Source organism: Equus quagga, chromosome 6, assembly GCF_021613505.1.
Source record: "Equus quagga isolate Etosha38 chromosome 6, UCLA_HA_Equagga_1.0, whole genome shotgun sequence".
Taxonomy (NCBI): domain Eukaryota; kingdom Metazoa; phylum Chordata; class Mammalia; order Perissodactyla; family Equidae; genus Equus; species Equus quagga.
Window position 1 is genome coordinate 57767734 of NC_060272.1, and position 26913 is coordinate 57794646.

The following is a 26913-nucleotide window of genomic DNA, read 5'->3' on the forward strand; positions in this document are numbered from 1 at the left end:
AAGTCTGAGAACTAGAACGACTCTTCTTTGGTGGTTTCCAGTTTCAATTTCATTAGGTTCTAGTCAATTGGGAAATAGCTAAATTGACAAAATAAAGAATGTGGCTCTCCAGTGAACTGACATTTTGGTTGGTTTTGAGTTTACTTCTGGGGTATATGCAAAATTGTTTCAAGAACGTCTACAATACCCTTTGATGACTAGTTCACAGAACTTAAAAAGTAAAACAGTTTATAATACTATCTTTAAAAAGCACATTATAGTACAATCACGTTTCTATTCAAATGTGGTGTTTACTGCACGGAAGAAAAACCTTCAGCTGAAGCTTAGGATAATCAAGCTATCATATTCAGGTCAGAGCACCAACATGCTGTTAAGTTATGGCTTCAACATTTTAACCTTATTTTCCTTCTTACCCATCCTCAGGAAAAAAAAAAAAAAACAGTTTTAAAAAATTCTTGATTTAATTTAAGGATCTGTTATATAGTGAATATTTCTTCCCCCCAATTTTCTATGTTGAAATCCTTATCCTCAAAGTGCTGGTATTCGAAGGTGGGCCTTTTGGGAGTAATTAGGTTTAGGTGAGATCCTGAGGGTGGGGCTCCCATGACAGGATTAGTGTCCTTATAAGAGGAAGAAACCAGAGCTCTTTCTCACTCTTTCCCCTTTTTGTGAGGACACAGTAAGAAGACAGCCATCTATGAACCGGGAAGTGGGCCCTCACCAGGAACCAAATCTTCCAGCATCTTGCCCTTGGACTTAGCCTCTAGACCAGTGAGACATAAATGTCTGTTGTTTAAGCCACCCAGTCTATAATATTTTGTAATAGCAGCCCAAGCTAACTTAGATAGCATCTTGACATTTTCCTCTGTTCCTATTCTTTTTTAAAAGTCTGATGACTGGGGCCAGCCCAGTAGCACAGCGGTTAAGTTTGCAGGTTCCGCTTTCATGGCCCGGGGTTCACTGGTTTGGATCCCGGGTGCAGACATGGCACCGCTTGGCAAGTCATGCTGTGGTAGGCGTCCCACATATAAAGTAGAGGAGGATGGGCACGGATGTTAGCTCAGGGCCAGTCCTCCTCAGCAAAAATAAAACACAAAAACAAAAAAAAAGAGGAGGATTGGCAGCAGATGTTAGCTTAGGGCTACTCTTTCTCAAAAAAACGTCTGATGACTGAAGAACAGTGAAAAGAAGATCTGTTAACAAAACATGATGTGTCAAATTACAGACATGAGCCCAACTGGACCTGGACCCATATATGTTCATATAAAAGATGTGACTCTAAGAAAAAAAACTGTCTTGAAATCTGACCAAAATTATTAGAACTTTGGCTTCTAGACTACTACAGAGATATATTAAAATACATTTTCACCTAGAACAAGAGTAACTTCCGATGAACTAATCTTATGCTTTACAATTGGCTGGTTTCCTATCTGAGGAGGAAAAAAGGCATTTGAAATTCAAATAAAAAAGGCAAGTTTATTACATGAAGAGATGCTCAAAACCTTACAACAGAAATCTGCATACCGTTAGCAAGAGCACTGTGATTTACAGCACATAGGGAAAGCTGATCTTTAGCCTGACTTGATTCCAATCAAAAGCTTTTTAATGCTGCTATCATTAGGACATAATATAGAATGAAAATATTCGGGGTGTATTTCATTTGAGGAAAAATGTGAAATGTTAAGAAATTTAAAAAGAAAATTTCCTCTCATTCAAGATGCAAGTAATTTCACCTACAAGCTAATGTTTATACCCTATACTTTCTTAAAATTAGTAACACCAATTTTTCTCAATAATTGGTTTCTCTTTCTCAAATATGAAAATATGTTTACATGATGTAACTAACATTCATAATTCAACCTTTAAAATCATTATCAAAAAGTATAATTTAAAACAAAACAAATGGACTATGGACACTATTAAAATCAATTCTATTATCAGTGGTAAAATACAAGATGATACACATTTCATACACAGAAATATTGAGGTTCTATTCTTTTACATAAGAAATTTATTCTTATTAAAATCATGTCACTTTAATTCATTGAACAAATATTAAGTGAGCATCTTCTATGCTCCAAGCATTATTTTTGGCGCTGAGGATATACAAGTAAAGAAGACAAAGCCACTAACATAAGAATGATGATAATACTAATAATAACTATAGCAGGTAATATATACCCTGCTACTAAATGTATGACATTGTTCTAAGTGCTTTACATATATTAACTCATTTCATCTTTAAGTCAACAACTCTGAGGTAACTGAGACAGAGAGGAGTGAAAACCAGTCTCTTAATTACAGAGCCTAGGAGTAGACCACCAAAAACAAAGCAAGGCAATTTCAGCTAATTAACGCAACAAAGTTCATAAAACAGGGTAATGAAACAGAAACTGCTAGGTCCAAAAAGTATGCCAGGGGGACTACTTTAGGTTGCTTGGTAAGGAAAGGGCCTTTACTGAGAAGGTGATAAAGAGCCAAGTGCTGAAAATCTGAGGGAAGAGCTTTCCATGCTGAGGGCTCAGCAACCACAGAGGAGGCAGGAGGGATCATGATACTGAAGAAGAGAAAGAAGACAGGTGTAACTAGTTTACCAGAAGAGTCGCCTCCTGCTACTGAAAACCTCTCTGAAACTGCTTGAGAACCTTCTCTCAAGTCTCTCATTCCACCAAGCACGTTGCACAAAGGGTAAAAGTAGAATTTTTAGGGACATAAATACCATTTTAGATTTTGGCTGCACAACAGGAGATTCTCTCTTCAGCTCAATAAATTTCCCCAATATCACACCTACAAAAGAGAGCCCAAGCCTTGATCAACTGGACTAAATGTGAGACACGTTTTTCTCTTCCCAGTGTGATTATTTTGATATTTATAAAACTATTTCATTTTTAACACAAGTCTACCATAAATTTAGTATATTATATAATTATGTTCAGCTATATTACACATTTCTTTAAGTGCCTTGATTTTATATCCCTAGCCTAAATTAGCATTCACGTAAAAACACATTTTAGGTCTACAGATAGAACTTAATTAAATGCAGAAAAAAGAAAATGCCCCAGACAAGTAATTCTCAACCTGAATACAAGGTTCCATTTTAATATGAAAAGATCTGCATATCCTTCATGATATTATTTGTGCTAATATCCACTAATTGGGAAAATATTATAAAAGATACTACAAATTCATCGACACTTTTAAAATTTGTATTTTAAAATTACATTACTCTTTTCTTTTAGGTGTGATACTGGTATAGTGATTATATATTTTTAAGTGTCTTTCTCTTTTGGAGATATATGCTAAAATATATACAGATGAAATGATATGATGTCTTGAACTTGCTTCAAAATAATAGTGGAGGGGATAGGTGGACAGGGGTATAGATGAAACAACAAAGATATAAGAGGACCATTATACTGGTCTATTTTTATGTGTATGAGATGTTTCCTAATAAAAATGTTCATGTAACATTTTTCCATCCTCTGTATATAACAGGGCAACATCAGTACACATTTATTCAAGAAATTATCAATTCATCTATAGAAAACGCTTGTTGCACACATGAATTCTTTCTTGTCCTATGGTTCACAGCCACAGGATGAGATTCACCAGTATAAACCATGGTATTTGAACATGAATGGTAAATACTGAATAAATCAAAGAATGATTCCAATAGATAGCATTCTTTGTCAAAGGTCTGAAGCTTTCTGAATTATTTCAATGTGTGCAATCACTGAAAGGAAATTGTCAATTTGGAGGTAATTTCGAATGATCAAATCTGTCTTTCAAATGTGGGTAAGACTCATGCAGGCATCTGTACTCCTACGAAGAAATAAACAAATTCCATATTCAGTTAATCATAATGAAGTAATTAAAAAAAAAAACTAGCTATGCTCTCTTACTATCATCTTCTCACTTAACTTCAAAATTCTACAACCTAGTATTTTGATTAAAACATATTACCCATCATTAAAACAATATTTAACCAAATGTCCAGCAGAATGAGTAACACGCACTTGTTAGTTAACTTCTCTGGTTAACTACTATCCGAAAAGTTTGTGTTTGCTCAAGCCCTTGTTCTTAAACTACACTAACATATTGGTTCAGGTACCTGATCCAGAAAAATTAAAGTACGGTCACGCGTCACTTAACAACGGGGATATGTTCTGAGAAATGCATTGTTAGGCAGTTTTGTCCTTGTGTGAACATTACAGAGTGTACTTACACAAACCTAGATGGTACAGCCTAGTACACACCCAGGCTATATGGTACTAATCTTATGGGACCACCATATATGCAGGTCCATCGTTCACCAAAACGTGATTATACAGAGCATGACTGTATATAGAACAGAGATTTTCATTGATAAAGAAAGTATTACAGGTCCACTGAAACAACATCGTGAATATCCAGTTTAGGATTATCTAGAGGTAACAGCTTAGGAATACTGATGCTCATGAAATAATCCCTTCACAAGTGATCTTCTGACTAAATATCTAATTTGAACTTAATCTTCCTGTGAGTTATATCTCTTCTAAAACAAATCACAGAATAAAGATGATTTAGGTAAGCTGAGTTCCAGGTAACTAAGATTTTAGTATTCTCTGTACAGAGCAGAATATGGAAAGTTTATTTTAAAAAATACTATGGGAAACTGCTACATTTTTTAAAAGCAGAGTAATAAAATAAATTCATAAGAGTTTTTATTTTTTGGATAAACAAGTGGTACTCAGGTTTTGAACAATGTAGCATAAATAAATTGTAGCTGAGTAAAGTCTACTGGTCAAATTGGAAGACGACTGGTAAGAAAACTCTTTTAAGACCTGTGGCCTCCAAACTGTTCACTTCAAAAGCAAGTACATGACAGAAGTTAGTATTATTCAAATTAACCATATTTTGGGAATAGGGTATATTCTTAACAAAGTTGATGTCACCGATGAAGGTTTAGAAGGCAAGTACTCAAATCCTCAATGCCAGATCAGTGGAAGAGGTCTAAAGAATGATTAATAATTCTTCACATTTTTTGAAGAGAGGGGAAATTACGGATTTTTCTGGGAGGCTATGGGCACTCTCCCCTCACCAAAACACACACAGGCAAAATTTTACCCACACATCAAGAAATTTGCAGCCACATGAAATCCACCAATGGATCTCAAGTTGGGAGACCCTGATCTAGAAGGCTGTAGAACTGAGACAGAAGACAGGGAGAAGGACTTAAAGTCAGAGGACCATGTGTCTTTGTTGCATCATCTATCCCACACGTATGCACACTCTTCTAGTAACTCACTAGGGAGCCATCCTCTAAGAAATGTAAGCAATCCTCTATATCCAATCGGCCCAGTAAGTCTTTCTCACTTGGAAGGAAGAAAAATAATCCATTTTCAGAAAGATATTATTATACATACATGTGATATATATTACTTCCACCTGTAGTAACAAAGCCTCTGACAACATTTTTGTTCACTGCTGCACCACCAGCTTTTAAAACAGTTCCTACCACTAGGTATTCAATAACTGTTGGATGAACAAATGAATTAGCTTACTTTCACTTAAGCACAACAAATCCTAATAATCCCAATACTCTTAATAAGCCCAGTATGACATCTAAATTAATTTTAAAGGACAATTTTCTCCAAAAGGAATTTAGATACTAGCTTTTAAATTACATACCCGACCAATCTGAAAGCAGTGACAAAGATTCTTAATATACTGTTTGCTTTTAGAATTAATAAATCCTTTATTCATAGTAATGGAGAAAAATTAAAATAATAGATCCACCTTAAACAACCCTAAAACTTAAATTAACTCCTCCAAAATCAAAATGCCCTTTTTCAACCTTGTCAAAATATGGCTTTAGAGCTCCAGTGCAAGTCTGGGACCCACGCAGTCCCTCAGTACTCCTAACCCTGTTGCTTCATTTCCTTACACAAAAGAAAGAAACCAAGTTCAGATTTTTCTATATAATCAGTAACAGGTACATCCTAGGCATACTTTGTTGCTCCTGGTGGACACAGCCAGGGAGAAAAAACCAGAAAATGAAGAATCAACCTGTGTATTACTCAGTTCCTCATAATACAAAGAATGTGTTACCATTTCAATGGTGAACTATCTAGGGATATATGTTAAGAATCACCTTTCAGAGATTTCTGGGTCAAAATAACAAAACAAGAACCATTAGAGAAGAATAAAGACTTCATCATGTAAATCACTAAGTACACTTAGAATTTATATCTGATTTACATGTCATTTTTCAGAAAAATACCTACTGGATTGAATAAAATTCAGAGTATATTTTAGGAAAATATGTTCAAGAATTGTAGATGCTCCAGTTAACCATTCTCTTATTGCTGCAATAAAACACAATGTTGCCAGATCCTAGCAACAGCTGACACAATCATTCTGCTTCTTCTAAGTCACGGGGTGGGGGGGGGGGGGGGGGGGTTGATTCATCTAAATAAATTAGATAAGATGATCTCTTCTCAAGACAAAGAAAGGCCTAGGCTTAGTGCCAAAATCTTTTTTTGGGAAAAGACTAGGTTTTATTGAACTTATAAAGCAACATTAACTGCTTACTAGGATAATTTATCCTGAATGATAGAACAAATACCAGTTCATAGAGCTTTCCAGATAAAGTGCCAGATAACCCTGCTTTTACTCTAATAATCTTGTCACTTAATAACATGAACAGAAATGGCATCTCACAGGTGTAGCAGAGACTGCAATGACCTGTCCCAACACCCATTCTCTCCTCCTTCAGTAACCCCAATTTTATTTGGATCGGCTATATGCCCAGCTAAAGAATTAGATTTCCAAGACTCCCTAATAGCTAGATGTAGCCATGTGACTAAATTCTGACCGAAAAGATGTAAGGGGAAATAGTGTGTGAGACTTCCAGGAAGATTAGGTTTTCTTCCCTTAATTTTTTCTGGTCTCTGGAATATGGATGTAAAGGCTAAAGCATCAGGAGTTATATTCAACCATGAGATAACCCTGAAAAAAACAGCATGCACAAGGAAGAAAGACAGTACCTGGATCCTCAATGACTTCATGTAACACTGTGATCTGTGTTGGACTGCCTCCCTCTAAGCTTCTTTAAATGAGAGAATGAATCTCAATTTATGGTTCCCAAACTTTGCTGAACACTAGAATTAGCCAGTGAACTTTTAAAAATCTAGACACCAATGTTGCTCCCTATGTTAAATAAATCAGAATATCTGGGGATTGGAATCAGGCATCCAAGTTTGGGTACTCTTGCCTTATGTACTTAAACGCCCTAAACTGAGTCCTTATTACTAACAGCTGATTCTAAATCCAGGTGATACTGCATAAGTGCAGTCAGAAAAAAAGTAGAAAAGTTAGAAAAAGCTAAGTGTCTTTACGGATACGTTTTATTAACTATATAGTTTAAGTGAAAACCTGTAAATGGAAAGGTATTTTTAAATATTATTATGCTATAATTTATTACTAAAGTAGGAAAATAAAGACACACTTTCTGAGCACTTTGCTTATTTTTTTAAGTATTATCTCATTTAATATTCTCACCTCAACACTATCAGGCAAAATCATGTATATTCTACAGTTGAAAAAATAGAGGCTCAGAAAACAAACTTATTCAGGGTCTTGAATCAAGTAACTGGTAGAGCCAAGATACAAGTTCCTCTTTGCATCAATGTTTACGCATTTTCCATTACACTGTAACTCAAGAAGAAAAGAGACTGAGAGCTCTCTAAAGAGTTGCATTTTGTCTTGAGGAAATGCTAATTTCATGAAAGAATAAACTTGAAAACTAATTTAAAAAAATAAAAAACAAGGGGAAAGCATCCATATCAAATCTGTAGCCATTTCACAAATCGTGTGAACCCGAAAAATATTACCTCCAAGTAGATTTTTATAAAAAGGATACTTGTTCTTAAGTAGCATTAAATAAATGAATTTTAAAAATCAAGAGTTCATAACCTGTCCATTTTGAAAACAGACTTTTAAGAAGTACTATCTTTAGAGTAGAGAAAAACTGGTTTATGAGAAGTAATTTATTAAATATACAGAATCTACATTACTCAATTCAGTGACATACACTCTAAATTTTGAAACAATTATTAAATTTCAAAATGAACAGATTTTCAGAAGAGTCTCAGATCTTTCAGTGGCTGGCTCTTTTTTATAAGTCTATTTATATCAAAAAGCTAATGGTTGTTAACAGACAAAAGATCAATAAGGAAATACAGGATTGAACATCACTGTAGATCAACTGGGCTGAACAGACATATAATGAACACTCCACCCAACCATAGCAGAATAAACATTCTTCTCAAATGCACTTGGAACATTATCCAGGACAGATCACATTTTAGGCCACAAAACAAGTCTTAACAAATTCAAAAAGACTAAAATCATACAAAGTATGTTTTATGATCATAACGGAAATGAACAGCAGAAGAAAATCTGGAAAACCCACAAATACGGGTGGAAATTAAACAACACACTCCAACAATCATTAAGTCAAAGATGTCACAAGGGAAATTAGAAAATACTTTGAGACAAATGAAAATGAAAACACAACGTATCAAAACTTATGAAATGCAGCAAAAGCAGTGGTAAGAGGAAAGTTTACAGCAATAAATGCATACGTTAAAAATAAAAAAGATCTCAAATCAACAACCTAACTTTACAACTCAAGAAACCACAAAAGGAAGAAACTAAATCCAAAGCAAGCAGAAGGAAGGAAATACTAAAGATTAGAGCAGAGATGAATGAAATAGAGAAAAGAAAAACAACCAACATAATCAACAAAACTATGTTGGATTTTTGAAAAGATCAAAAAAATTGACAAATACTTAGCTAGATTAACCAAGGGAAAAAAGAGAGAAGACTCAAATAAAACCAGGAAAAAGAGGTCAATACAACTGATGCCACAGAAATAAAAATGACTACAAGAGAATACTTTGAACAACTGTACACTAACAAATTGGATAACTTAGAAATAATGGATAAATTCCTAGAAACACACAACCTACCTAGACTGAATCATTCAGAAAGAGAAAATATCAACAGACCAATAATAAGTAAGGAGATTGAACTGGTAATTAAAAGCTTTCCAAGAAAGAAAACCCCAGGACCTGATGGCTTCACTGGAGAATTCTACCAAAGAATTAACAGATTAACACCAATCCTTGGGGACTCTTCCAAAACCTGGAGGAGAGGGAATACTTCCAAGCTCATTCTTTGAGGCCAGTATTACTCTGATACCAAAGCCAGACAAAAACACTACAAGGGAAAAAAACTACACACCAATATTCCTGATGAATACTGATGCAAAAATCCTCAACAAAGTACTAGCAAACCAAATTCAACAACACACTAAAAGATTTATACACCATGACCATGTAGGATTTAATCCTGGAATGCAAGAATGGTTCAACATTGGAAAATGGATTACACCATATTACCAGAAGGATGGGGAAAAAAAATCACCTGATCATCTCCATAGATGAAGAGAAAACAATGACAAAATTCAACACTTTTTCATGATAAACACAACACTCAACAAATTAGGAATAGAAAGCAACTATCTCAATATAACAAAGGCCATTTATGAAAAGCCCACAGCAAACACCACAGTCAATGGTAAAGACTGAAAATCTCCCCTTGAGGATAAGGAACAAGGCAAAGACGCCTGCTTTCACCACTTCTATCCAACACAGTATTGAAAGTTATAGCAAGGGGAATTAGTCAAGAAAAAGAAATAAAAGGCATCCAAATTGGAAAGGAAGAAGAAAATTATCTCTATTTGCAGATGGCATGATCTTATATGTAAGAAAGCCTACAGATTCCACCAGAAAAAAAAAACTGTTAGAACTAATAACTTCAGCAAAGTTGCAAGACATAAAATCGACACACAAGAATCAGTTGTGTTTCTATATGCTAACCATGAACAATCTGAAAAGGACATTAAAAATAATTCTATTTACAAATGCACAAAAAAGAATAAAGTACTTAGAAATAAATCTAACCAAGAAGGTCAAATACAGGACTTGTATACTGAAAACTACAAAACGTTGCTGAAAGAAATTAAAGACACAAATAAATGGAAGGACATTCCATGCTCATAAATCAGAAGACTTAACATTGTTAAGTATTCCATACTACCCAGTGATCTACAGATTCAATGCAATCCCTATCAAAATCCCAATGGCATTTTTTGCAGAAATATAAAAATCACCCTAAAATTTACATGGAATTTCAAGGCATCCTGAATAACGAAAATAACTTTGAAAAGGACGAACAAAGAAGATTCATATTTCCCGATTTCAAAACGTATTACAAAGCAAGACTAATCAAAACAGTCTGCTACTAGCATAAAGACAAACAGACCGATGGAGTAAAATAGAGAGCCTGGAAATAAATCCTTGCATATATGGTCAAATGATCTTCAAGAAGAGTGCCCAGACTACTCAATGGGGAATGGGGAAGGGGAATTCCTTCAAACGTGGTCCTGGGAAAACTGGTTATCTACACGCAAAAAACGAAGTTGGACCCTTACACAATAACACAAAAATTAACTCAAAATGGATTAAAGACCTGAATGTAAGATCTAAAATTATACAACTTCTACAGGAAAACATGGAGGAAAATCTTCATGACATGGAGTTGGCAATGATTTCTTGGATATGACACCAAAAGGACAGGCAACAGAAACAAAAACAGACAAATGGAACTATATCAAACTTAAAAACTTTTGTGCATCAAAGGACACTATTAACAGAGTGAAAAGGGAGAAAATATTTGCAAATCATATATCTGATACAGGGTTAATACCCAGAATATATAATGGATTCCTACAACTCAACAAAAACCCACTCAATTAAAAAATAGGTTAAAGACTTAAATAGATATTACTAAAAGATGATATACAAATGGGCAATAAGCATATGAAAAGAGGCTCAATGTCACTATCAGCAGTGAAATGCAAATCAACATGACAGTGAGACATCACCTCACATCTATTAGGATGGCTAATATCCAAAAAACAGAAAATAAATATTGCTGAGGATGTGGAGAAACTGAAACCCTTGTACACTACTGGTAGGACTTTTAAATGGTGCAACTGGTATGGAAAACAGTATGAAAGTTCCTCAAAAAAAAAATTTAAAATAGAAACTACTGTATGATCCAGCAATCCTACTTGTTATATATCCAATAGAACTGAAAGGGTCTTGAGGAGATATTTGCACTCCCAAGTTCACATCAGCAGTATTCACAATAGCTAAGAGGTGGAAACAATCCCTATGTCTATTGACAGATAAATGGATAAACAAAATGCAGTATATAGAGATAATGGAATATTATTCACCTTTCAAAAGGAAGGTAATCCAGTCACACACTACAACATGAATGAACCTTGAAGACATTATTATGCTAAGTGAAACAAGCCAGTCACAAAAAGACAACACAATTCCACTTACATAAGGTATCTAAAGTTGTCAAATTCATAGAAACATAAAGTAGAATGGTGGTTACCAGGGGCTGGGGAGCTGGAGGTGAGAGGGGAGAGAAAGGGAGTTATTTAATGGGTATAGGTTCAGATTTGCAAGATGAAAAAGTTCTGTTTCATGACAATGTGAATGTTACTTTACTAAACTGTACACGTAAAAATGGTTAAGATGGAAATTTTACGGTGTGGTATTTTGTTTTGGTTTGGTGAGGAAGATTTGCTCTGAGCTAACAACTGTTGCCAACCTTCCTTTTTTTTTGGCTTGAGGAAGATGAGTCCTGAACTAACATCTGTGCCAATCTTCCTCTATTTTGTATGTGGGTCGCCACCATAGCATGGCTTGACGAGTGGTCTAGGTCTGCACCCGGGATCTGAACCTGTGAACCTGGGCTGCCGAGGCAGAGTGTGCTAGACTTAACCACTATGCCATGGGGACAACCCCAGAAATTTTGTTTTTTAATCATAATAAAAAATTTTAAGTGAAGTTATCCACAATTCAATATGAAAATTATTAAATATACATACACAGACCTGAAAACACTAAAAAATCCATTACAGTAATGCCTAAAATCTTCTGAAAAGTTGTTTTAGATTCTACAAAAGTAAGACTTGAAACATACAATCTTACTTACCGTGGCTTTTCTCTTTTTTCTCTTTGTCTTTCAAAATCTCGTCCTCTGTCCTTTCCATCTCTTGGTTTTTCTTCTAGCCTATCTTTTATTTTATACTTTTCTTTATATTTTTTCCCCAGAGCAATATCTTCCTGCATAGGAGGGGGTGGACTAGGAGTGCGGGGTCCTTTCTTCTTACTTTGACTGCTTTTGGAATTCCTGAAGGTAACATAAAGCTATCATTAGAGGTCCAAATATTTTTGGAAGGTCAAATGAATGTTTTTTCATTTTAACAAAGCATTTTTTTAAAATGATAGCACTCTTTTCAATAACTTGCCTTTTACTACTTTGTATATTTGTAATCAATATCCTGAAAAAAATAATACACAGAAACAAGCAAAGAATTAATTTACTTGCTACTTATTTCATTAACACTGCTTATTATATCATTTTAAAGGGTAGGTTTCTCAGAAAAAATGCAGGTAGACTAAGAAGAGATTCTTTCAGGACAGGAAATATAAAATAAAACAACTGCATGAACTGAATTTTTTTTTAAACTTATATAGAAAAGTAGATGAAGAAAGTAAAAATCACATATAATTCCACTACCCAAGGATAACCATTGTTAACACCTTGGATACATGTCCACACTCTTCCCATGTCTCTTTCCCACCCCCCTCAATCCTATTACAATGTTTTATCAAATTTTTTGTACTAAATAAAGCACGAGTATCTTTCTATAACAAAAAGTAGATTTAAATAATTATTTTTATAGACTATAGAATTTAATAGATATGCCCTATAAATTCTTTGAACAATTTCATATTAAGTCTTTTTTTTCTTGGTGAGGAAGATTAGCCCTGAGCTAACATCTGTGCCAGTCTTCCTCTATTTTGTATATGGGTCACCACCACAGCACAACTTGACAGTGCTGTAGGTCTGCGCCTGGGATCTGAAACCGCAAAACCAGGCTGCTGAAGCACAGTGCACTGGACTTAACCACTATGACAAAGGGCCAGACCCTCATATTAAGCTATTTAGGTGTCTTCCATGTTTTCATCATTATAAAGAACACACAATTACATTACCTATAAATGAAATCCTAAGCATTGTTAGTAAACATCCATTTAAATCTTTGAGTCTTAAGAAATCTTTCTCAACTCTTAGATTACAAAGATGGTTACCTAAAATTGTGGAATTTTGTCTTTCACATTTAATCTACCTGGAATTGATTTCTAGATATAGATGATCCTGTTTCACTTGGCACTTTAAATAATTTTATCTAAGTGGTATAACTTTGAGCCCTCATAGATCCAAAATTGTCTGTCTTTACCTGATACCTAAACAATTTGACTGAATACAGCATTTTGTTGTCAAGTATCCTTTTCCCTCAGAGCTCTATAAACATCATATAATTATACATATATACAATATTATATAATAAATATAAAAAAATATGTATATATATGATATTACAATATCTTGTAGCATTTAGTGTTGTAGATGAAAAGCCCAAAGAGAGTCAATTTCTTTCCTATGCAGGTGACCTGGTTTTCCTGCTGGGATGCTTATAAAACATTATTCCCTGGAAACTAAAAATTGCACTGAGATAAACCTAGATCTTCTTTTGTTATGCTTTTCTAGCACTCAGTGAGTCATTTCAATCTGAAACCTCAAGTTTTTTACTCAATTTGTTCTATTTTTATTTCATCAATTCTCCACACAACCCACGTCTCTCTGGTTTGCTAAATCCCAGAACTTACTTCCTGTGACCTTCAGTTCTCTAATCCCAAGACTCCTTAGCTATAAAAAGGTAATGGATAGTATCTTCCTCAAAACTGCTGGTAAGATTAAAAAAGGATAACAGTACAAAAGCAACTGACTCAATCATGGTAAGCATTCAGAAAATTTAGCTCTTCGCCCTTAATCTATGTCTTACTATTTCTTAAACCTTGCTAGGTTTAACCACCTAGCAAGTCAGAAATTAGTAAAATATGACCAGATCTATTTTTCATCTTTGTTTTCTGCCAAGAACCATTATTAGCACATATCTCACTGCGTATTTATGAAATGACTCAAACTTTTTATGTATCTAACAGATAAGAGATAAATGTCTGCACTTCTAAATATTTTCCCACTTAAAAGACAAAAACTAATCAACAGCTGGTATCTGTATGAAAAATTATTTTAAAAACCATTTTCAAGATAAAATGATAGAGTAATTCTTCACACAAACTGTATTTTCACATTAGTGCCTGTGACAGAGACTAGCTAGGTGTTTACCAAACTTCTGTCCTGGGCACATTGTTGAACTATACTGTCTAGACTTTTTTTGTTTTTTTTTTTGAGGAAGATTAGCCCTGAGCTAACACCTGCTGCCAATCCTCCTCTTTTTGCTGAGGAAGACTGGCCCTGAGCTCACATCCGTGCTCATCTTCCTCTACTTTATATGTGGGATGCCTGCCACGGCATGGCTTGCCAAGCAGTGCCATGTCTGCACCGGGGATCCAAACCTAGGAACTCTGGGCTGCCGAAGTGGAACGTGCGCACTTAACCGCTGCGCCACTGGGCCGGCCCCTGTTTAGACTTTTTTGAAGTTAGCTGTGGCCAAGTGACCAAGTTCTGGTCAAAAGAATGTGAGTGGAAATGATATACTTCCAGGCCAAACTAATAAAAGACTCTTATACTCCAGGTAATTGTAAGCTGTATACCTAAATAAGTTTAATACTCTAACTAATTTTTTTCTTTGCACATTCTATAGTTTGGTGTCCTCAAAAACCCAAGAAAGTGCAGCCATAGTCAGGAGCCTGGGGTACTCAATCTCCATGTACCGGAGAGCCACCTGTTAATCAGAAACACCATTTTGACTTTACTTGAGTGAGAAATAAACTTCTGTTGTGTTAAACTCACATTTTTGGATTAAGCTATGATAACAACGAGGATTATCTCAATACACTCACTAAAGTGCAGAATTTCTCCACATTACCTTCAAAAATATATGCGGTTGGAAAAAACAATGATGTTACAGATGTAAGGTTTTCAAGTGCCTTCCAACTGAAGGGGGCAAAAATGGTTTTGTACTTTCTGAAGTCAACAAAATCTTTTGACATTTTTAAGTTAGTTGATTATTCTTTGGCACAGAGCCCACTTCCTATTGGTGGCATAGAGCTCAATTATCTACTTCTATCATTTTTAGATCCTCTCTCCCCAAAACTATTTCTTTTGAATGGCTTTTAAAAACTTCATACATCTTTATACAAAGAGCTATAAAGAAAAATTTACCTAATAAAAACTAAAAAACAATGTAGACAGACAGAATAGATAATACACTTGCTGATTCTAAGCCACACTGTATCTCACATATCAGCATAAAGCTTACTATCACAATATATCTTACAACGAAAGAAAACTGCCAACTTTCAGGGAGAAGCGTGAGTTTTAATTTATCTGTAATTATCTCTGCCTACTTAATATGATAACCATGTAAGACCAAGGAGTTTGTTTACCTGATTGTCACCTCAGCTGACTTACTAGCACTGGTTGCAACACTCCACTGAATTTTAACTGAAATTCTAATCCTTAGTTGTTGCTTAACATGTCTTCAAAGAGTTTATAGTATATGATCCAGCAATGAAACTAAAAATTGATGATCTGACAGACTCTAGGAAATCTAAACTGCATGCCAAAGAAATGCTATGTTCAATTCAATGTTTTCTTTGTACCTTTCATGGACTGTTTTCCAGGCCCTTCTGCTTCTATTATTAAATTAATGGTGCATCTCAAAGTCAACAACATCTTAGAATACAGAAAACATAGTAGTTAAATCAATGTAATTATTCATGCTAAATATTCATCAAAGGATAAGTGAGTTACTAATAAAGCAGTAAGAGAAAACGAGATGAAAAAGAATAGGATGAAACTAACCCTTCATCCAAATAGTTAGCAAAACTTTCTATGAAGAGATTAAATTTCAAAGATTTTATAAATAGAAAGGAGAAGAAAATGAAAAAAGAGTATTTCTGGTATGCTGTTTTTTCTGGGAAATGAATGGAGCTGACCAAAAGTTATATAACTGGCTAGCAAAGAGGATAAAGAGTAAGTGGGGTGAATCAAATCACTCCATAGTCCAACTTCTTCCACATCCCTGTGTAATATTTACTCAATCCCAGAAGCAAACGAGAAGATCAAGTCACCTTCAGAGAGTGCCTTATTACAATGCAAAGCTCTATGCAAAGTAAGTGCTATGGGGAGACAGAACAATGAGCCATCAAGATCCCAATCTTCAAGGAGCTTAAATTTAATAGAGGTTGTAAAACATGTATGCCACAGATAAAATATAATGCAAACAGCAATTATTATTAACAGGGAGGCATAAATAAAATCTGAAAGATATACAAAGGGAATAGAAATTATGTTCAGTAAGGAAAAATGGGAAAACTTATTGGAAAAGAAAGAATTTGAGCCAGATGTTGAAAGACTGAAGGTGGAACAGTATAAGAGGAATACTGGACAAAAATATAGACAAGACTGCAAAGATCAAAGTATGAGTATCATTCTAAAAAATCTGAATTTCATCAACAGAATGGAAAACCACTGAGTTTTTCAATGGCATAATAAATTAATTGGAATTGTTTGTTCAAGATTTCTCTCACAAAATACGTAAAATGAATGGGTTGAGGTAGCTGAATGAAAGTGTTTATATGTATGGGGCAGTGGATACTAGATAAAGTAAATACAGTTAGTAGGATGATATAATAGTCTAGTCAAAAAGTCTGAAATATGGTTAAAGCCTCTAGAAACTAGAAAGAAGACGGCAAATATGAATTTCATTATGGGTTCAGATAGACAGGGTCTGCCGACTAGTCAAATGTTGGGAAGAGGCTTTTAGTTTAACTTTTTTCTTAAATATAATCAGCCTATGCACTTTAAAATAAAATTTAAATAGTACAGAGTGACATTAAATGAAAAAGTGTTTCCTGCCTTATTCTCAGTTCCTCAATGTATTCATATTTAATCATTTCTATTTTTATTTTGCCAACTGGCTACTACAATAATTCTAAATATATTCACACTGCTACACATATACTATAAAGAACTTAATCTCTTGATCATGTATACAAGGAGACAAGAAGAATTTCCATTGTGTATAATTTGCAATAGCTAAAAACTGAAAACAAATGTCCAACAGAAAAGTAGACAAATAAATAGTACAAATACTAAAATGAAAACTAAGACTACATATATCAATATAGGTAAGCATTAAAACATATTAAGTGAAAAACTAAGTTGCAGAAGTTATAATGTACCTGCATTAAGATTAAATAGATGAAAATACTATATATTGCAAAATAACACATATTATGAAAGTATAAACACACATGCACAAGTATCATAAACGCCAAATTCAAGTGGGAAGGACAGGAAATGCATCTGTTATGTTTTATTTCTTAAAAAATAAAAAGCTCTGAAGCATAAGTAGATGTGACAGACATTTTTTACTGTTCTCTGTAATTTTCTTTTAAATTGAAACATTTCACTTTTTTTTAGAAGAAAAAAGTTTACATTAAATACTAAGTGTATTAAAAGTACCCTTCTGTAATCTACTAAGTAATTCTTTTGAACATCACTTCAGAAAAAGCTATTTCATTCTAGTACCATTATCGCCCTACTGACCTCTGCTGGTCCAACAAGGGAGAGGATACTGCAGTTGTCTTCCTGTCTTTCTTGCTAGCTGAAGATGACGACTTAGGGCTTGATTTTCGCTTTGGAGATTTGCTGGACTTTCTCAGAGAAGGTGATGGAGATAATTTTGATCTAACCACTTCTGGTGAAACCTTTCAAAAGAATTCAGTAAGTCAATTCAAAAACTCCTCCAATCATGGCTGTTAAAATCAGACAACAAAGCATGTGTTTTCAAATCATACCAAACTTGAGATGAAACATTGTGTTATGATAGCCACCACGTATTGATGTTAGTCTGACTCCTGAACCCACACTTTTAACCAATACGCTAATTAACTGCCCTAACATAACGCTAATATCAATAAAGCAAACTAAAATCATGAAATTTGAAAATGTCCTCAGAAAAATCACAAATTACATTGAAATAAATTCTCTCTCTCTCCCCCTCTCCTCTTTAGAAAAGAAGCAAGTATTCTAGAAATAGCATAGGCCTAAAAACAGACATACGTAGATTCAAATCCCATTTTACATTAGCTGGTGACTCTAGGCAACAGAACTTGTTTTGTTCACTTGTTCAATAGCAAAATTATTTCATATTTATCTAATAGAGTAATGTGAAGATTAAATGATTACGATATGAAGTGACTGATATACAGTAAGTTGGCCAATGTATCAATATTCTAATACAATTTAAGATGTAACAAGCAGATAATGAGTCCTCTGATCAATATCCATGTTGATGTTAATTACTAACATATATTTCAACAAATGGCATACCTCCTTTTTAATAATAATTTCTTCTCTCTTCTCCATGTTTTCTTGTTCCAGCTTCATTAATTCCCTCTGTATTTTCTGACGCTTCATTTCCAATGACAACTCATGAACATAATCATAATTAATATCTCCATTGTCAGAATCTTTAAAATAAAATTTCCATTACTTATCAGAAACTATCATGATTATCTATAACAAAAATTAGAGCATTTTTACACCAATTAAAATGGTAGATTCTTTCATTAGAATTAGATACTTCTGAAAGACTAAAGACACATATGCTGTTTCTACAAAGGACTAAATCAATACGGCTGATTTCTTTATGAAAAGCCATACATTTTTAAGGTTCCTGGGTTTTCTGGGAATTGTCTAGGGTTTAGGCTTTTGGGTAGGAGATGGGATTTTTAAAAGATACAATTAAAACACTCAGCTATAAATTCTAGGCATTAAAGACACCAAAGCCTTCAATATTTCATTCTGCATATGATGTGATTCATTATCTCCTTGATTTTCTTAAAGATTCATTAGTATCAAATAAAGGTCACATTAGGAATACAACATTGTTTCCATGGTTTTGTTTTTTCATTAGTGACGCAAGTAATTTGTATCTAAAAATAAAGTAATTTTAATACCAATGTGTACATGAGTAATTTGTACCAGTTCCTTAGCTCAGAACTGTCCATCTCCTCAGTGGATCTGATATCATGTCTCTATTTCCAATGAAAAGAATATGAAGATTGGTTAAGGGGGAAAAACAACGGGAAAAGTTGTGTGCTAAGGTACTTCATTACAATCTATGCAAGCTTTCTGTGGCTACTGGCACTGCCACTGAACCTCTCACCCTCATTTGCTATAAATGCCAAGAAGCCTGGAGGAGGGAATTTCACTGACTTCTATCCTAGCACATGACCATGTTGGGCTTTACTCATCACAAACTGAGATGCCTTCTCAAACTACACTTTTAGCACTTAAGATCACCACTTCTGAACCTTGGGTAAAGAAAGAAAATGAAGAACTAAAAAACAATAATGATAAGTAGTCCTATTTGATTGCTTAAAGCACAAGAAAACGGACACCATTGTCATGTATAGGTAAAATACATTAGAATGCCAACTATCCATTCATGCTTGGGCACTGAGAAGGTAGCTATCTATCTGCTACCTGTGTGACTAAACTTGATTACTTGCCTTATATTGGAGTATGATGACCATTTCTCAGTACACATATAAAATAGACTAAATGACACGTGTCAGTCAGAAAGCAATTACTAACTATTTAAAGGCATATAGCTTTTATTAGATAAAATAATTAGAGATACTGAATTTAATTAAACAAATAATGGCTATCTCTAGTTACACTTTTACATTCCATTGAGGCACTTTACATCAGTGAATAATAGGGCTCAATGATCCAGTTTGACTGTGTCCTTAAACCATTAACAGATAGATAAAATTCTAGAACCAAATACCAAGGATAAAACAAAGAAAGAGTATTAATTGAGAAGAATGATTTACAGTGTTTTTGAAGGTATTATCAATAATGCTCTGCCCACTGAAAAACTGCTATCTGAAAACATCACCAACACAGAACACACGTAAGAACTGAGAAGCTGGCTTTCAGTCCTTAATTCCCAACCACCCAACCAAGGTGGTGAGGCCCGAGCAGTTAAAATATATGTCAAAGTCAATGAACTACAGCTAATATATTTTGCTTAGAGGAAAACCTCTCACGTCTTTACTCAGAAACTACTTATTCTTATTTTACATAAATTATAATCACAAGTAAGACGTTTTCCTAGCCTATAAAGATGGGCTACTTCAGGTACACTGGAACTGATAGTCCTAACAAAAAAAGAAAAACTGGAAAGCACAAAACATAAGATGGAACTCAAAAATAAAAGTCTAAAACCATTTAATAAATTTAGAAAATGTCTCCCGTATCTTACAGCTTGAGGTTATCATTACAATTGCCCTATAAAAACTGATTCATACAGATAATTCTAAGTCATCAGGAAAATATTAAACATAATTAGAATGGTACATCTAACAAGGCAGAGTTTTTAAGAATATATAACAAAAATACATGCAATACATAAGAAAAGACTGACATTCTTTATACATAAAGAATTCTTACTAATTAAAAAAAGAATGGGCAAAGGACATGCGCAGGCAATTCACAAAAAGAAAGAAATGAACATGATATATAAATATGCCTTTTTCATGTATTAAAGGGCCATTTTTTTCCTAATTATAATATTAGGCATCAGCAAAGGTACAGGTGAAAGGCATGGTCATGCTCTGGTGGCTGCAATGTAAACTAGCACATCTATCCTGGAAAGTAATTTGGCAGTATAAGTAAAAGCCTAAAGAACATTCATACCCTTTAATACAATTTTACTTCTAGTAATCTATTATATGCAAATAATCATAGATATATAAAAAGTATATGTGTAAAGATTAAAGACTATATACGAGTACTTTATTTTGTCTTTAATGTATACATTCTCACTGTCAAAGTCTTAATTCTTAAGTACACAGAGTAAAATATGGAATTCCCCTTATGTTCCTCCCACTGCCATCCTTACTAGAGTGATAATGCCATTAAATAGTTTAGCATTGTATGCATAAAAATAAGCCTTAATATTTATACTCTTTAAAATAATGGGACTAAAACTACAACATTGCCCTATAGGAAAATCTTTCCATGTCATACATAGAGGTCAAAACTACCTTCATTCTAACATCTGCAAAGCAATTCATGGTATGTCCATATCATACCATAATTAATTTAACCAGTTTCTTTCTGATAATACTTACTTTGTTTTCAATATTTTGCTGTTATAAAAAACACTTCAATGACTATTTTGACACCTACCTTAATTCACATGTGCAAGTATTTCTTTAGGACAGATTTCTCAAACTAGATTTGCTGGATCAAAGACAAGTATAATTTTATTTTTATTATTGCCAAACTGCACTCCAAAACAGCTTTACCAATCCAAACTCCACTTGATAACATTAGTATTTTTCATTTCTGCCAATCTGATGGGTGAAAAATGCTATCTCTTTATTTTCACTGGCATTCTCCTGTAGCAAGCCTGAGCATTTACTAGCCACTTCTATTTCCTCTATGAATTACCTACCCAATTTTTGGATTTTTTGCCCATTTTTCAACTGGACTTTTTCTTATATATTTGTGGAAGCTCATTATAGCCAGGTGCCGCATAACAACATTTCAGACAACAACAAACTGCATATATGACAGTGTTCCTATAAGATGACTACTGCATAGCCTAGGTGTGTAGTAGGCTATATCATCCAGGTTTGCATAAGTACATTCTATGACGTTTCCAGTGATCAAACCGCCTAACAATGCATTTCTAAGAATATATCCCCATTGTTAAGCGACATATGACTGTATATGTTTATAGTGTTTTTACTATATGCTTACATGTTACACATGTCAACTCTTTTCTTAAAGTGATCTATTTTTAACTTCTGTGTTTAGTTTACAGGAAATTTAAATCTTTATGTAATCAAATCTTTTATGGCTTCTGGGTTTTATGCTTTATTATAGGAGGATGTATCAACCTTCAAGATTATCAAATATGTTCATACATTTTCTCTTCTACTGCAATGATATTTTTGGTTTTTATGTTACTGCACTGATTCTTATGCTAAACAAATAAGAGAAGTTTAAGGAACCAAACAGGAAACACAGACTTGGGGGTCAGGGACTGAAATATAGGAAGCAACTAGATAATGAAAAGTTTTGTAGGTACAGTAAGAATTTGTACTTGATCCTGAGGGCAATGGGAAATCAGAGAATTTTAAACAGGGGAATGAAATAAACCAATTTATTCTTTTAAAAGCTCACTCTGCAACTCACAGAGAGAAGATATTTACAATACATATGTCTGATAAAGATCTTATATCCAGAATATAGAAAGAATTCTCAACAATTAAAAAACAGGTAACACAATAGGAGAATAGGCAAAGTCTGGAATAGACAGTTTTCAAAACAGGTTATACAATGGTCAATAAACGTGAAAAAGTTCTCAACTTCATTAGTCAATAGCGCAATGCACACTAAAACAGTAAGATACCACTACACACCTCCAGGGTGGCTAAGATGAAAAAGGCAAAAAATATCATATGGGTAATGACAACCATTTTTGACTTGACAGTATCTAATAAGATGAACATATGCAAACTCCAGGGCCCAGTAATCCTACTGCCAGACATAAACTCAACAGAAATGGATACACGTTTACCAAAAGAAATGATTAAGAACAGTAATAGCATCTTATTCATAATAGCCCCAAACTGGAAATTACTCAATTGTTTATCAACAGCAGAATGGATAAATTATGGTATATTCATACAATGAAATACTATATAGCAACAAGAATTAACTAACTACAACTATGTGCAATAAATAATACGGTTTAATCTCACAAATATATTGCAAGCAAAAGAAGCTAAAAACAAAAAGAGTACATGCTACAGATTCCACTTATACAGAGGTCAAAAACAGAAAAAACTAATCAGTGTAGCAGAACTCAGGACAGTAGTTACCTTTTGGAGGTAGGAGTTGGGAGGTGGTGACTGGAAAGGGAACACAAGGGGGCTTATAGGATACCAGTAATTTTCTATTTATTGCTTTGGGTGCTGGCTATACAAGCCTGTTCTGTTGGTGAAAATTCAATGAGTTGCACACATGAATTGCACACTCTTCTGAATGTAGATTATACTTTGGTAAAAAAAAATCTTTTTAAAGACTATTCTGGCTTCAAAGTGGAGAATGAATGAGGAGACAAGACTAACCTCAAGGCAGCAGGTTAGGAGGTTATTTTGGTAAATATATTTATAGGCGATAAACAAATATTTTAAGAACTAGAATATGAGTAGTAATTTAGAGAAATAGGTGGTTCTGAAAGACATTCAGTAGGTAGAAATGTCAGAACTCTATATATGTCTAGGCTGAGGAAAAGGAGTATCAAAAATGACTCTCAGGCTTTTGGAAATCTAGTAGGAAAGTGGTGCTCTTAAGATACAGAACTCAGATAGAGATATCCAGTTGGCAGATGCCTCAACTGAGAGCTCCAGATATTTGAATCATTAACACATAGATGTTACTGATGCCCTGAGAGCATGATTTCATCTGGAAGGAAAAATTAAAAGTGAGAAAAGAAGTTAGCCAAAGGGAAAACAACCGCAAGTCCTAGAAGCTGCTTCTAGAGACAAGCAGTTCTCAAAGAGTGGTCTGATGACTCCTGTGGGTCCCTGAGAAGTTTCCAAAGTTCCAGAAGATCAAAAATAGTTCTATAATACTACATTATTTGCCTAGTTTACTCATTTTCTCATGAGTGTACAGTGGAGTTTCCCAGAAGTCACATGATACATGATATCACTAACAGATTGAACGTAGAAGTAGATATGAAAATCTAGATGTCTTCTATTAACCTGGGTGTTAAAAAAGATCTGCAGAAACACGTAAAACATTGCCACCTCCCCATAATTTTTATTTTTGCTTCAAAGCATAGTTATTTTCCATAAAAGTATACATTGGGATATTTATTATTGCGATTGTCAAATGAATTAATAAATAAATATTTTAAAAATTTCTCAGATTCAATTTCTAACATGAAACAGATAACCCACAAAGACAAAAGCTCTTTGGGGTCCTTAAAAAGAGTGAAAAGTGGGGGCTGGCCCCGTGGCCGAGTGGTTAAGTTCGCGCGCTCCGCTGCAGGCGGCCCAGTGTTTCGTCAGTTCGAATCCTGGGCGCGGACATGGCACTGCTCGTCAGACGACGCTGAGGCAGCGTCCCACATGCCACAACTAGAGGAACCCACAACGAAGAATACACAACTATGTACCGGGGCGCTTTGGGGAGAAAAAGGAAAAAATAAAATCTTTAAAAAAAAAAAAAAAAAAGAGTGAAAAGTGTTCTGAGACCAAAAAGTTTGCGAAATACTAGTGAAGACCAATTTCTACTGAGCCCACTTAAAACTGCTACTCACTTTAGACTGAAAATGCAGAAGCTAAGTCTACTAAACCAGTCCAGTCTCACTACCTGGGGTTTGAGGTGACTAACTCCATGCTTCAATATCCTTCCAAGAGATACTTTTAAACCACAGAGATACACAACGATCAAAATCTCTGAGCTTCAATCAAGAGAAAACAAGAAACAGCGATGTGAATATTTTGTACGTAGAGCTACTATAAAAGAAATTTACTCACCTTTTAAAAGAATTTTGTACATAAAAGGCTCTTACAGTAAAATCACTTCAGTTTTTTTGATGATAGTCTAGAGCAAAGCCTTGGGAATCGCATTTAAGGGACAGATAGAATACAAGGAGCCTTTATAGAAGACTAAAGAGCTTGAACAGAAAGATAAAAGTCTGAAGGGTGATAGACGGAAGCCAACGGGAAGGTGTTTCAAGAAGACAGAGGCTCTCAGAAGTGTCATATGCAGAAAGGTTATAGAGGACCAAGAGAAGTATGTCTCCATTTATTTAGCAAAGAGGAGGTTACTAGTGACCTTTAAGAGCAGTTTTAATGATGACATGGATCAGAAGACGGAATAAGTATGAGGTGAAAAAGTAGAGATGGCAAGCTACAGAACTCTCTCAAGAATTTAGTTGTGAAGTGGGGATAAACAGAGTGATGGCTAAAAGTAATACGGGAGAAGAGAAAATGTGTCAAGATGGATATTGAAGACACAAAAGAGAATGTATAATAAATGAACAAGATTGCAGAGGTGGGAGGAAATCAGACCCAGAATACAGGGGAATATAACCTTATACAGCAGGAAGTCAGCCTCTTACACAGAACGAGAGAGAAGTAAAAAAGTTTAGGCGTGAATAAAAGACTAGTTTGTAGGTATGGTGGCAGGAAGTTGAGGGAGTTTGTGGATAAAGAGTTGTACCACCTCTCTGTAGTAAACAACAAGCAGGAGAAATGAAGGCATTGGAGATTTTAAGGAGAGGGTTTGAAATAGCTCCTATTAAGACAAGGAGAGAACTGACTTAGGCTTTTCTGTATCTTTTAAAGTTTCAACAATTGCATGCATTACTGTAATGGGAATAGAGAAATTTTTATTTTTAAAGATAAGAAATACCCAATACATTTCAGAATGTATTTTTTCCAAAAATACTTAAAATGAAAAAAAAGAATATTGGGTGTGTTAGGAGTTAATCCCTTATATCAAGGAAAAGTTAGCTATCCAATCTTGAACAGTCAAGGTGTGTAATATTTTATTTCAATATATTAACTAATTAATTAACTACACTGGGACATTATAGCTGCCTTTACTGTTTGTAGGAGGTATTAGATTGGTTTATAAAATCCCAATGAACTAATCAAAGGGAAGTTTCCTATTTATTCTTAGAAGCAACGTTTTAACAGACAACACGGTCCAAAGATAGAATGGATTTCCTTAAAAAGTACTGATGTTCAAATTTAGAGTACTTTTCAAGTGTAGTGTGTGTCTTCAGAGATTCTTCTTAAATATAGTGGCAAATATTTTAGGCTTGCAGGCTGTTGGCTGTCTCAAGCATTTAATTCATCCTTGGTAGCTCAAAAGCAGTCACAGAAAATATGTAACCAAATGGGCATGGCTGTGTTCCAATAAAACTTTATTTGCAAAAACAGGTGGCTGGCCCAGAAGCTATAATTTCCAACCCCTGGTCTAAGTTTTCAGCTTAGTGCTGAGGAAGTTGCTTAAATTCTTAAACTCTTTAGTTTTGTCATCTAAAAGCTAATGAATTAATGAGGTCACAAAATGAGTTACATTAAAATGCCCAGCATATCCAATGCATTCAACAAATCTGAGTTCCCTTTCTCTATATTTGGTACTGTGAGGCTATAGGGCTACCTTCCAGAAGGTCACAGAAGTGGAGAAGAGAGAACATTCATGGTGTGAAAATAAACGCTTCCTTGTTAAGACAAGTACTCAAAGAAGATTTTGTTAATTTTTCATGAACAAATCCCAGGTCTCACTTCATAATCATAATCAATTATCGTGATCATAATCAATTATCATCTGATTAGGATTTCTTCTGAAAGATGAAAGTCAACAATTTCTTGGAAATAATTTTCCCAAGTCTTTAAGATTTAAAAATCTCACCTATAATATTTTATGTAAAACAACAAACATAAATTTAGATTTAAGTTTGTTAACCTTGGAATTGAAGAACTTAAAAGTTTTACAAATGTAACAAAATTCCTAAGGACTCGGATGCTGCACAATAAAGTTCTAGGGGGGGAAAAGGATGGATAAGTTGAAAAACACACTGCAAACAGCTTTCCCTGCCTTTGTTCTGCTACTATATGCCATTTTCTGCGTTAT

The 26913-nt window shown here is 34.4% G+C and overlaps 1 protein-coding gene across 7 annotated transcripts in view; it reads right to left on the reverse strand.

Moving 5' to 3' along the window:
- ZC3H13 (zinc finger CCCH-type containing 13) overlaps nucleotides 1-26913 on the reverse strand; it is a 98333-nt gene that overhangs the window by 38922 nt on the left and 32498 nt on the right. For all 7 annotated transcript variants that reach the window (XM_046664072.1, XM_046664073.1, XM_046664071.1 and 4 more), the window contains 3 exons: nucleotides 18562-18701; nucleotides 17776-17936; nucleotides 12124-12321 (listed from right to left, as the gene is read on the reverse strand). In XM_046664072.1, the coding sequence (XP_046520028.1) occupies nucleotides 12124-12321; nucleotides 17776-17936; nucleotides 18562-18701 (499 nt within the window). The remainder of the gene's footprint in view (nucleotides 1-12123; nucleotides 12322-17775; nucleotides 17937-18561; nucleotides 18702-26913) is intronic.